Source organism: Pteropus medius, unplaced genomic scaffold (genome assembly GCF_902729225.1).
Source record: "Pteropus medius unplaced genomic scaffold, Ma_sr-lr_union100, whole genome shotgun sequence".
NCBI lineage: Eukaryota > Metazoa > Chordata > Mammalia > Chiroptera > Pteropodidae > Pteropus > Pteropus medius.
This window is the reverse complement of record NW_024349519.1, coordinates 26,420,713-26,433,589: the sequence shown is the minus strand read 5'-3', so window position 1 is coordinate 26,433,589 and position 12,877 is coordinate 26,420,713. Positions and strand designations below refer to the sequence as shown.

The following is a 12,877-nucleotide window of genomic DNA, read 5'->3' as shown; positions in this document are numbered from 1 at the left end:
TGATCTTTTCCCCCAGAAAAGTTCATGCCCCTCCCTAGGTCAGGCCTCTGGGTGGAAGAAAAGTAATGTAATCTGTAGCTGAGCTGGGTCTGGGCTTTTTTGAAGTTTTACTTAGACTCATTTTGCCACTAGCTTCAAATGTCATGAAGAACGATAGGAATATCCCTTTAGCTGGTCTTGGAATTTGTCCAGTGGAAAACTCTCTATTCTTTATGTGGGGAGTTTATGCTGCCAACTTTCTGAATCACTGAAGAGTTCTTTTTCTCTCTAGCATTGTCTCCAACTTTCTGTGACTTGGAAGATATCTCTCTACCCCGGTGTTCTTCTCTAGCCTTTGATGAGCTGCTGCCTTGCACTCAGTGAAGGGTTTGTGTACTTCGGGGAATTTCTCTCCATTTTCCTGTCCTATCCTTAGCCTTGGGTAGGATGCTACCATGGTTCTTGATTAAGTTAAAATTCATTGTAATTTAAAAAAAAAAAAACAGATCTACTTTGCCACATATTGTCTCCAACTGCACTATAGAATTCTATATGTAATTAGTCAATAAAAGAAATTTATATTTCCCTTTAACCTAGGCAAACATAAATTTCTCAGGTGAACTATATCACTACACCAGTATTAGGTCTAGATTCATTTTAATCCAATAAAAGCATTAAGAGAATGCATAATTGATAATATTAATAAATATAATTATATAAAAACACACAGTTTGATATTAATGTAAAAACAAAAAGTGTGCAGTTTCTTTTATCTGCAAAACCATGATAAAAATTCCATTACTTGCAAACTCACATAACTATGTATCAGATGTGCCGGAAGCAGATACCTGGCCATGCTGAATAAGGTTGTTAATCTTTTGAAGGATAGGTGGTATCTCATTTGCATTTGGGCTGCTGCCACTGAGCACGAAATGGATATAAAGCATGGCTCTCTTATACTGTTGAATGAACAGCTTTGAGAAAACAATAAACATTCATAAACAACCTTCAACAGTTAAAACACAGGTATCTTAAGGGCTATCACCTGTCAAAATTCCACTGGCATTTCTTAGGATAATGAATATTTTCCAAGAACTCACAAACAAGATTTACTTTTGGGTCATCTCCTTGTTCATCCTACTCGACAAATCCCACTCAGGTCTCTCTTAATTGCTTAGATAGCCTTGTTCTGCTTGAACCCAAGATATCAGGCAGAAAGAGATGGAGTCTCCATGGAGTACTCAGAGCTTGCTATGGTATGCTGGATTAAGGAATTCTGCTTGGAGGCTGCCCCACCTTCTAATAAATCATTCGTAACCAACTGTAGACCAGATGGTTACCAGCTGTAACCAGATGTACCCAGGAGTGGGGTTAATGTGTTTCTCCTTTCTCCTCACACTCCCAACTTGTCCCACTTTTACTTACTTCCACCTTGGAAATCATTTTTCCTGGGTTATAGAAAAGCTCACCATCTGGTCTCCTGACACCACCTGTCTGGAATTTTATTGTGCTGACAGTTCTCCACATACACCTTATTGTTTCTCACTTTGAACTTTTGCTTCTGCTGCTCTCTTTGCTTGGGATGTGCTTTCTTTCCCACCCCCTCCCCCACTCCCCCTATGCATTGACTAGATGCAGTTTGTAAGACTGAGCCCAACATGGGGATTTGAGAAAGGCTTCCAGGAGGAAATGTCCCTCATCTGAGTCCTCATCCCACCCAGTAAGTGTGCATCTCACTTGGACTTCTCACAAAAAAAAACAGTACACAGTTTTCTGATGTGTTTCTGCCCACTGTACTCCTCTTTGGGATGCTCCAGGTCAGAGACTCTGACTGATAAATTTCTGTTTCCACTATGTCTGAATATAGTAACTAGTTTATAGTAGGTGCTCAATAAATATACCTAACTTAAATTGAAACAGGCTCATCTCTCTCTTGCCTTATATTCTAATAATGAGGTTGGGTGTCTCTTCCTCAGAGCGATTACTTCTACATTCCAGGGAACTACAAAAGCAGAGAAGCCGAGGCTATAGCAACTCCTAACATCTGAATGCCTTTTATTCTTTTACTTCAGTTTGGGAGAGGCAAGGTCACAACTCAGAATTCGTGCTTTCACTCAGTGAATTTTAGATTTCCTAATCTGGTGCAGTAATGCTAAGTCCAATTAAATTAGTGAAATAGTTATTTTGTTATTCCTGAACTAATCAGAAAGTACCTAATATTTGATTCTAGAATAGGCAATGATACAGTAAAAGGTTCAGTAGTTATTTAAAAATCTATAGAAAAAATGTTTTAATTGAGACATTTTTGTGTACTAATTTAATTTGTTGTTTTAAATTTGGGAATTTGGGAATTGGGAAAGACGATCATTAACTGTTTTTGTTTGTCCTTTTCAGGGGACACCAGTGTTGCATAAGAATGACATTTGACAACCTCTGCTCCAGTTAAAAAAGTTACAGTTAAATATATCGCTTATCAGCAATAAATTCTTTTTAGTTCCTGAACATGGACAAATGGTGCTTGCTTCCCAAAAGAGGCTCATAAGCCTATCTCGATTACTGAAGAAAGTAACCACTTACCATCTTTTTCCTTCTTAGGCTGTGAGGTTGAGATTCTTGGTGTCAGACCCACGTACTGCCTAGAATATAAAAATGTCCCAACGGATATCAATTTTGCCAATGCAGTCAGTGATGCTCTCGACTCCTTCAAGTAAGTGTTCCAAATTCTTAGTCATACCACTGTTCTTCCTCGTTTCCAGGACCAATAATGAATGCTAACATGAGTTAAGAAGGCTTGATATAGGTGAAATAATGTCTCAGAGAGATGGTGAGCCTCTCACATGGTGATTGTAAACTACTAGCAGAGAATAATCGTGAGTGAGTGATTTCAGGCAGGGGCTTTCTTTGGAAATGTTGACTAAAGAGCAAGAAAGTCCCCAGGGGTTTGGGACTTTCTTTTTTGTATTGATGGATAATGGAGAAGCAATAGGAATGTCAGCATTTCTCTAATCATGATTTAGTGAATGTTTGTATCTCAGAAGATATTAATAAATATTTGGTAAAAAGAGGGGATTCGTAGTGAAATAAGTTTAGAAAATGGCTTACTCTATGCACTTCTTAAAAATGTACAAAGCACGTGAACATATTAGAACATAAAACTTTAATTTTTTCTCCCCCATAGAACTACGGCTCACAGTCTGAAAAATGCAAAAATTAGTAATGCTGTCCTGAAGAGCACACAAGAGTCTGTCAGGGCAAGGGACCAACAAGACAGGTCAGGACAAAGCCTCAAGTCAGTCTCAGAAATCACTGAAAGTGGAAGTCAGGATGGGAGACCAGGTTGGGGGTCTACATGGGAAATTAGCAACCAAGAGGCTGAAGATATTGGGGGCTCTCATGTTTTCAGGGCCGAACATGGGGTCACCTTGGCTACTGAGTGGGTTTCCTGGGTGGGCACAGGGCAGGAAACCCATAGTAATCATAGTGTGGAGACCAAGAAAGGACTATCACTCTTCCAAGAGGAAGAGCCTGGTTTTGAGCTGGGCAGACCCTGAGAGCCAGCACACTGCGGACACAGTGTACGGATCACTAGCACCAGCCACAGAATGGACCGTAACTAAGAGTGCCTCAAAGAGAGTCAACCGATTGTGAATACCATTCTTGCCACCACCACCCAGCCACCATGGGGAGCGTCAATCACCCCCACAGAGCTGTGAAAAAAGAAAACAACACCCTCGCCTTTGTTGCTTCTCAGAACGATTCCACTTTCGTGGAGACCTGTTCAGAGGACCCTCTGGGGCACATGAAAGTTCAGGCTGTAATTGACCGGTTGGAGAGAAAATAGGTTTAAAATACTTAAAAATCAAGAGGGAACAAATTAAAAGATTTTTTTGAGGAGATCTGGAAGAAGTAACCGTTAAATAAATATTCCTCACTACATGGTTTGTAACTCAGGTGTGTTATGTGATCCTGCCTCCTACCTACTCTGCATTCTTTTTCTTGCCCACAAGTGCTAGGAAATCACATACATGGCAAATCGGAATGCTGTGTTCCAGCCTAGTTTGTGCAAGCAAAGCAGAATGGCATAGCACACACAGCAGATGAGTAGAGCTGGAACTTTGGGATGGCTTTATGTCGACACAACGCTGTTTCCAACATATCCAAAACACTAACCATCCCTACACCCTATTGCCATGCCAAATATGAAAATTTGGAACATAGTTGTCACATAAACACCTCCAAATAATGCAACACTCTGTTTGGCAATATAATCTTTTTCACATTTCTCTTGTCTTGACAGCTAAATGGTCTCCCACTGTACACTACTCAGTAACTCACAGGTAGAAAAGCATGGATCACACAGCCACAAGAGTCCCATGTCAGTGCTGGCCTGCAAGCTGGCCAATCCAGGCAGGCTTCCCCGTCCTGAGGCACACTGCAATGCTGGAGGAATTAGTTCTAGGCTCTGTTTCCAAGAGAAGTTTCTGTGTCTGTTTCTTCTGTTTCTGAGGAAGTTTTTCTTTTTTCCTTTTTAAGCAACATTGCATAGCTATGGAACACTGGGGAATCACGGATTATCTTGGAGCATGGCATTTAGAAATGGGGAAGAGGGTGTTGCTGTTGTTGGTGATGTGCGTATATGCATGTGTGTATTTAGAAAGGTGTTGGGTTTCCCCGGAGAGAAATGGCTATAAAGAACTGAAGGTCCAGGAAAGCGGCCTCACGCTAGGCCTCTGCATGGTGTGTCTTGGTGCTACCACATTGCCCAACATTGTAGTCATTCGTGTACACACTTTTGAGCTCCAGGGGATGGCATTCACATAGTCCACCAGGCAAATGATCCCCGGGAGCTGGGCAGGATGGTATCAGGCTAGTGCAGTTGTCATGTGGAGTTTTCATACTGCAAAAGTCAACAGGGCCACCAGAAACAGCCTCTTTGAAGAGTGAGTGGAGAGATGGAGATCCACTGTCTCTAAAACTAGTCAGGGCTTGAAATGAGAGTGAGAAAAAAAAAATGAGAAGAAAAATAATTGGCCAGATGATACTTACTGCCCATGGAAGATAGTAAGATAACTTAGGCTCTCCCTCAAAGAAAAAAGAGGCACCTTTTTCAACCAACCTATGCATTATTGGAACATATCTCATTTCTTTCTTACAAAGTAGAATTAAGGATCGAAAATTATGAGCCGTCGCCCAGTCTAGAATATCTAGAACAATCAAGACCACTTTGCAAATAGCAGGTTATTCATGTGAGAATGTGACTCAAAGGAATCATTAATTTTCTTGGTGTATTTCTCTTTTCATCAGCCCCAAATGGAGGAGCATGTTGAGAGCTCCATACCCTCTTCTTGGTTTCTTTTCAGCTCTATCTCAAATTCCTAGCTGTAATTTGAAGAGCACTTAGAATTTCCACACACGAGTATGCAAACACACACACACACACACACACACACACACACACACACACGCATACTTCTCCCAGTCAGTACTGCTTATAGAGTGTCTTTAACCACTTTACTGTTAGTTTGAGGAGCAGACAAAATATGCACAGGATAGATAGGCTTTGACAGGAGGCAGGAGAGACAGCCAAGGTCTTGAACCCAGGATCCTACCCAGGGACAGCATTTCTGCAAGAGTCCAGGTCGACCAAGAAGCTGCACATGTCTGCGTGGGGAGGGCTAGCCCAGCTTCCACGTTTGATATGGGCATTGCTTCTAGTGTTTGTAAAGCTCTACTGACCCAAGCGTACCCTTGTCAGATATTACCTTTGTACTTGGACAACTTTGGTGTAGAGGACAGGAGAAGGGCAAGAGAGTTGGTGTTTTTAACACCCATCCACTAGCACTGTGTCAAAGACTTTACTGCCATTGACCCAGTTTGCTCTGTATCCACAGCACTACATAGCGTTGTTGTCCCCTTTTACAAAAGAGGCCAACGGACTCTTTGACAGTTAAATACCTTACCTCAGGTCTTGTATAGCTCATGCAGGAAGGAGGTGGGATGGCGGCCTTGGCGGTCTGCTCAGTGTTTTACGCATTCAGGAGCACGCAGCCTCAGTCACTGGTGCTTTGTGTGCCTTGAGGGGACACCCAGGCAACATCTCTGCTCACATTGCCACCTTGCCTGTCAAAAAAGAAAGCAGTTCGTGATCCACATCACTTAATCCATCCTCCTGGAAGTTCTGTTGGCAGGACACTCATGCTTCAGTAAGCAGGAATAGGTGCGTGGTGCGGGAGCCGAATAAGCTCGAGAAGCTCGTCTGGGGGCTGTGGTGGCAGACGCAGCTCTGGCTGCCTGGAGGGCCGGTGCTACTTCCAGGCTGGTCCAGGCAGACTGACTGAAGCGGCCTCTTAAAAAGGTTGGTCAAGTACAGCTGGGCCGCAGGAACAGGGCACACAGCTGCTGTCCTTTGTCAAGCTCCAGAGTATGGAAATGGCTCCAGAGAAATTCCTCCAGGATCCCAGAACCTCCATAGCTGCTGGTGCTACTTAAGGAGTGAGTGGAGGACGAAACGGTTCTTTCACAGGCCACGGGGCAGCCAGCTCCAATGCCCTGGCCTTTCTCTCTCCTCCTTGTGGACTCTGAGGAAGAAGGGGCGAGAATACAGGCTCAGTAGAGACTGGTTTCTCCTCTCTGCTTGGCTCACAGGGAAAAGCCATGTAGATGCACGTCTGTGTGAAAAAGAGAAATGGGAGGTGTTTCCTTCCCTTCGCCTCCCTTTTACTGTGTGTCAAGCACTTTACAAACACCAGCTCATTTAATACCCAGTACAGCCTTTTGAGAAGGTTTTTCACATGGGAAATTGGGGCTTAGAGATATTTAGAGACCTGCAGGTTAGTAAGAAGAAAGCCAGAATAGGAACCCAGATTTGGCTAGTTTCAATGCCCTGTCAAAGTATAATTTTCAAAATTAGAATTTTGTCTTGTGCTCACTACATAAGTCTATGAGAATTATGCCAAAGTTCAAAAGAACTTCTTACTGAAGGAATCAGGAGATAACAAAACTGGTTAAAAGAATTTGAAAAACACACATGAAGAAAAAGAATGATGGGGAATGATAGGATACGGTTATCGTCTCTATCAGACAAAAGTAATTTCATCTTGTCACTTTCCTACAGGTTAACAGCTAAGTTTACGGAGTCTAGGGTCTAACTGATATTTAAGTCTAGTGACCCATAAGCAAACTTATTAGATGCTGCTCTTATACAACACTGAAAGACAAGCGATAATATTTTTGGCCTTATTTCTAAGTTTTTATGGTTTTTCTTAACAGTCAATAACTTCAACCATTCTTTTAAATTGCCTCCATTTCTATCTCCCTAATTTTTCTCTCTTTCTAACCTACCTCAGTAAGAAAAATGGATGTGACATTATAAACTTTTTACAATGAAAAGAAATCTGGACAGAATCTTAAGGTGATGGGAGACCTGGATGTCCCTGAAACCCCAGAGCTAGGGGCCCCTTTTAGCTCTCAGGTAACTGGGCTGATGGCCACATGTCCTTCTGGCACGGTTCCTGGACCTTAAAGCTATAAATAGCCAATAACAGATCTGCAGACATTTCCACCCATCGCTCCTCACCCAACCACTCCGTTACAAATGAGCTGACCTGTGATGGAGACCAGAGCCATGTGGAAAACAGCTGGCGACCAAGAATTTGTCAGCTAAACTCCAAACAGGCAAGAGCTCTCAGCCCTTGAAGGCTTAGGTTCCTAATGAATCAGTGAAACTCTGGCATCGAAATCCTTGCACAAAAGGCACATGTACGAATCCCTGATTCGCAAGCATCCCAAACCCACTGTTACTGGCATCTGGAGTTGACAGCTTCCTGACACAGAGCCATCAGATACATCTGTGAGAATTTCTGGCTTTCTGATCACATGGAGGTTTGTGAATATGGCAAACAGCCTTAGAGAAACTAGCCCAGTGGCTGCTCTAGTAAAGTGAGGTGTCTAAGACAAAATGACTTAAGAGTGTTTCATTGAACTTTACTGCAGCAGTAACCTTGTTTGTGAAATGTCCCCCGCATACAAGCCCCACCCCGGAAGTGGATGTGCCTAATGTGAGCTGTGCTGAGTGAATCACGCGTTGGGGTGCTACAGATGCAAGTGCGTAAAGCAACTATGTGCTGAGGCTTATCCGAGGGATTTCTGGAAGGTTTCAATATGTTCAAACATAATGATGGAGGTAGCGCCATCCACCCATCGGTGTAATGACTTTGGGCCTCAAAAAAGTGTAGGGACGTGTACGGAAATGCCATTACCCAGGAAGAACGTTTGCCCACTGCCTACACACTGACAGGCCCTCAAGTGATTTTTTGCTTTCTGCTGTCTCTAGATGCTGAGAGAGTTAGAATTAGTTATTCACACATCAGCAAGTATAAATAAGAATAATATCATTTGTGGGAAACACCTAAATAACACCGTAACCCAATCCCCATTGTGCAGAATAGTGGCCGTGGTATTTGTTAAAGAAGGGACGGTTTGTTTTTCTCTGAAAAGAGAAAAAAATATTTGACTAGCAGTATAACTTACCTTGAAACCAACGTGTTCCCAAAACCATGAATGAGGCACACCTCTGGGTATGCAGGAGAATATCACAGCATCATTAATGGTGTGTCCCTTGGCAAGCGTGACCGCAATGAGGAAAGATGCCAGGACATTCTCTGGAACTTGCTTCCCGGTGCAGTGAATGGAGCAGATGTGGACATGCAAAAGACCAGGCTGGCAAAGTGCTCTGACCTTGGAGGTAGAAGGCTAGCATTCTCAGTTAGCCACGCCGGAGATCTGTGAGGCCTTGAGTTACTCCTAGAATTCTTTTTGACCAATTTCCAGTCTACAAAATCTGCAAATGCTTTTCTATAAGAACGCTTTTCACTGTAGTTCCGGGCACATCCAACCCACAGGCATAGAGCATGGCACGTCGAGAAGTCAAAGCGATTCCCTTTGCCTTGCCTCACATCAGCTTTCCTGGGGTTGGCGGAATTCTTATAAGAAAATAAAAAGCATTTCCACAAGATGGATTGGGTTAAGCAGAGTGTGTTGTGGGCTGTTGAGATCTTTCAGAATATTCAGTGGTTGTGTTCAGGGTGACAAAGTCGATCCCACCTGGATTTGCGTCCTGGCTCCACTTCACACTAGCTGTGTGTTGCTAGCAACTATTTAGAACTCTCTGTTCAATATATCCCTAACTTACGGGGTTGTTGTGAGGATAACAGAAGATAATGTATGCAAAGGCCCTCAACATAGTGACTCACCCAGAGTAACTATCACTTACTGAGGACTTACTATTATTATATATTCAACTGACAGTTATAGAGGACCTACTGCGTGCCAAGTCCTAGGCTAGAGCTGAGATACAATGGAGAATGAATCACCACCCCTACAGTGAAAGAACCTCACAATTTAGAGAGGGAAAGGGACATATAAAGGGCAATTCCAGACCGGATGAAAAGTCATAACTCTAAGATGAATCTGAAGTGCCATGGGAGCCCCTGGAAGGGCCATCCCCTGTGTCCGGGCGTCCAAGCCAGCTTCCTGGCAGAAGGAACATCTCCCCTGAGACCTGGAGGGCCAGCAGGAGCTGTTTAACTCTGGTCGTGTACACCATGTTCTCTGAACAACTGTGAGGCTATTCTGACCCCGCTGTAGATCGCTCAACCCCAGCAGGGTCTGAGGACACACACTCTTTTATTCCTCATTCCTCATGTTCCAAGTGTGGGGAGGCCATCCCAGGAGAGACCATGTCAACCTGTGTGTGTATGTATGCTTAAAATATAGCTTTTCAAAAGAAATTAAGCAATCTGCCCTAGTATTAATTATTAACCCTTATAAAACCCAACGAAAGAATTAGCTTTAATTTCTTTTCTGTTGCTTCGATTTTCATCAGTTACTATTACTGCTACCATAGTGACCATTGTTGTCATGATTACAGCTCTATTCAGGAGCTTTGGAAGGAGGTAGTGGGCAAATTCAGAGCTGGGGAGGGGGGACATGATGAAAGCCTTGTGTGAAGGAGAGAGGGCACAATACATGGCATTTTTCTCCCCTCCGTGACTCCAGTTTATATCACTAGTTCCTGGTCATTCTTAGCCCAGCATCAAGGGTTAAATAGCTTGGAGTTTTTACCTCAGTACTCAGGCCAAGAGGGGGTGTTTTTCCAGAACCAGGGTCTTTCTGAGAAACATAGAAGTGTGGTCAGTACTAGAATTCACTGCATCCACCTTGGAGCTGACTCTTCATGTGTCCCCACAGGGGTCCTGTGGGTATCTGCTGATGTTGGGCCTGACGCTAACCTACTTGCCTCCCACAAGGTCACTGTGATAAATCTTGTTCTTATTCTTGCAAGTCTGTGAAACCCATAGTCCCGTGTTTTATTTAGAGGCTCCCCTAAATTCCAGCAATGACAGAACAGTCATTATTTAAATGATTGCATCTAGTTTTTCTGATCTTCCAATGACAGCAAGTGGTGAGGGTTAAGCTATCAGACATCCCCTGGCTGTGACCACATCTTCCAACTCTTGGGACATGATGAGAAATACCACGTGAGCCGAGAGAAGTGGTGAGCCATAAACATGTTCTCTGACTTTTGTCATCAGTGTGCTCAGGACTGGCACTTCTTGGCGCAATATTCCTATTTCTCCCTTGCATATCCAACCTTGTTCATTTTAAGGTATCAGCTTTGCCTGGCCCGTAGCGCAGGGATTGGGGGTGCCAATGCCTTCACAGAGGACTGCTGGGTGAGAAAGCTGTCGGGGCTTCTCAGCTGTGCCTCTCTTACCTTGCTTCCTCCAGGAGTGGCCGAGCCGACCTGGCAGCTATATACCATGAGCGCATCGACGTGGAAGGTCACCACTATGGCCCCTCGTCACCTCAGAGAAAAGATGCCCTGAAGGCCGTGGACACTGTCCTGAAGTACATGACCAAGTGGATCCAGGTGACCCAAAACAAGAACCTTTGAGCTAACCTTCCTTCTCAGCACTGTCTTTCTGACTCCTTGACTGTCACACCCCTCAACATCTTCCTTCTTGCTGGTGATAGCTGATCAGGCCAACAAAGTTTGCAACGGGTCCCTTTTCTCCACAAACTCCTCTTTAAGTACCAAGAGACCTCTTATTTTATAGCCAGGCCAGTGGGATGGAAATGACTCAGATCTCCATTATCGGCTGGCTTTGCTGGCGAGGAGGTCCCGCTCTTTACCAAAACCTAGTAAGTCTAGTAACCAGCTTGGCATGGGCATGGGAGCCAGACCTGATTCTGCCACATTCTGGCTGAACGACTTTAAGCAAGTTATTTTTATTAACTATCCTGGGCTTTATTTTTCACGTCTGTGAAATAGGCGCACGATAGCCCTCATACTACCACAGAAGTTTGTCAAAAAAGCCGACGATGACAGCAGAGCGCGCCTCACAAGGTTAAAGGCCCATCCACGTTATCTTTAGCATCGCTGGATTGGAGACTGCCCTTCGCACTCCCCTCTCCAAAGTGCTTCTGTTGCGATCGTGAACTGTGTCTCATCGGGGCAGAAGAGTAGATGATTAAATTCAGACTTGGTTAAGAGTCTTTTCTCCTATAACGTCTTTACGAGACTTCTTTACAAGAGCGTGTCTCTCGGTGCTGTCGTGACTGCCTTTGTCTGCCCACAGGAGCGGGAGCTGGAGGACGACCTCAATGTCATCATCTTCTCTGATCATGGAATGACTGACATTTTCTGGATGGATAAAGTGATTGAGCTGAATAAATACATCAACCTGAATGACCTGCAGCAAGCAAAGGACCGAGGTCCCGTTGTAAGCCTTTGGCCCGCGCCTGGGAAATATTCTGAGGCAAGAAGCACCAAGAAGGGGGGACAAGCGTGGGTGGACGGGCGAGGGAGGGGAGCATGTCCCCATTCGCCACCACTTTGTGCCCGATCTTTGCCCTGTAGCTTTAATGCTGAAATACAGAGCAGCATCAGGAGGCAGATGACCTGCCTCGCCACTCTCTTGCCCGGTGACCTTTGTGGAGTTGTTCGTCTTCCTGTCTCTGTTTTTTCTTCTGTGGAACAGGCATGCTGGTATCTACCACACTGAATTTTAGTGGAAACTAAATGAGATAAGTGCTCACCATGTTAAGTGCTTAGCCCTTTTCGGGCTATTTTATTGTTGGCTGAAATGCAGCACTTCTCAGGCAAATCTGGGGAATATCAGATGCATATACAAAATGCTCTTTCTCTGGAAGAAAGCCAGCAGTCTGATCTGTTTTCATCAGCAAGTCTGAGATAAGAAGGTGATGAATGAACAGAGGCTGAGGCTGTGTGTGCTGTGATCAGCTCCTTATCTCAGGAGCCACACTGCTCGGGTTCAAATCCTAGCTCTGTCATCAACTGGTAACTGGGCAGTTGCCTAACTGGGCCCCTCTGCTGCTTCTCTGTCCATGCGTGTGGTGATGTCATCATCGTAGCTTCCCTCCTGGGCTGCAATAAAGCTCATAGATGCGTACTGGGCCCACTGCAAGGATGACATATGTGTCACTTATTATGATTACCACCAATGAAGGGGGATGTTCCCAGATGTGGGACAAAGTTCACTTCCCCCAGTCATTGCCTTCAGCACCCTGAGATCACTAGGCCTCTACTTACCCTTCTCTCCAAACAATAATTATAACTGGCAGAACTCGGTGAGTCACCCTGAAAAAATGAGAAGGAACAAATGGCACCTTTGGTTGACTGCTTTGCCCCATGTTGCATCGTCTCTCTAGACTTTGGGGCTTCTACTCCCTCCCAGAGAAAACTGTCTGGACCAGGAATTGAGTCTCTCCTTCAGGATGGCTGCCAGTGGAGGTGCCAACCACGGGGGTGCCAGAAATAGGCCTTGGGTGTCCCTGGTGCCTCCACCTCTCCTCACAGCGGTAATCCCAATTGGTT

At 44.4% G+C, this 12,877-nt stretch overlaps 1 protein-coding gene across 2 annotated transcripts in view; it reads left to right on the top strand.

Annotated features, from left to right (window-relative positions):
• The window catches only part of ENPP6 (ectonucleotide pyrophosphatase/phosphodiesterase 6), a 94,065-nt gene that overhangs the window by 59,744 nt on the left and 21,444 nt on the right, over nt 1–12,877 (top strand). For both annotated transcript variants that reach the window (XM_039882632.1, XM_039882633.1), the window contains exons 3-5: nt 2,575–2,686; nt 10,768–10,909; nt 11,619–11,798. In XM_039882632.1, coding sequence (XP_039738566.1) covers nt 2,575–2,686; nt 10,768–10,909; nt 11,619–11,798 — 434 coding nt within the window. The remainder of the gene's footprint in view (nt 1–2,574; nt 2,687–10,767; nt 10,910–11,618; nt 11,799–12,877) is intronic.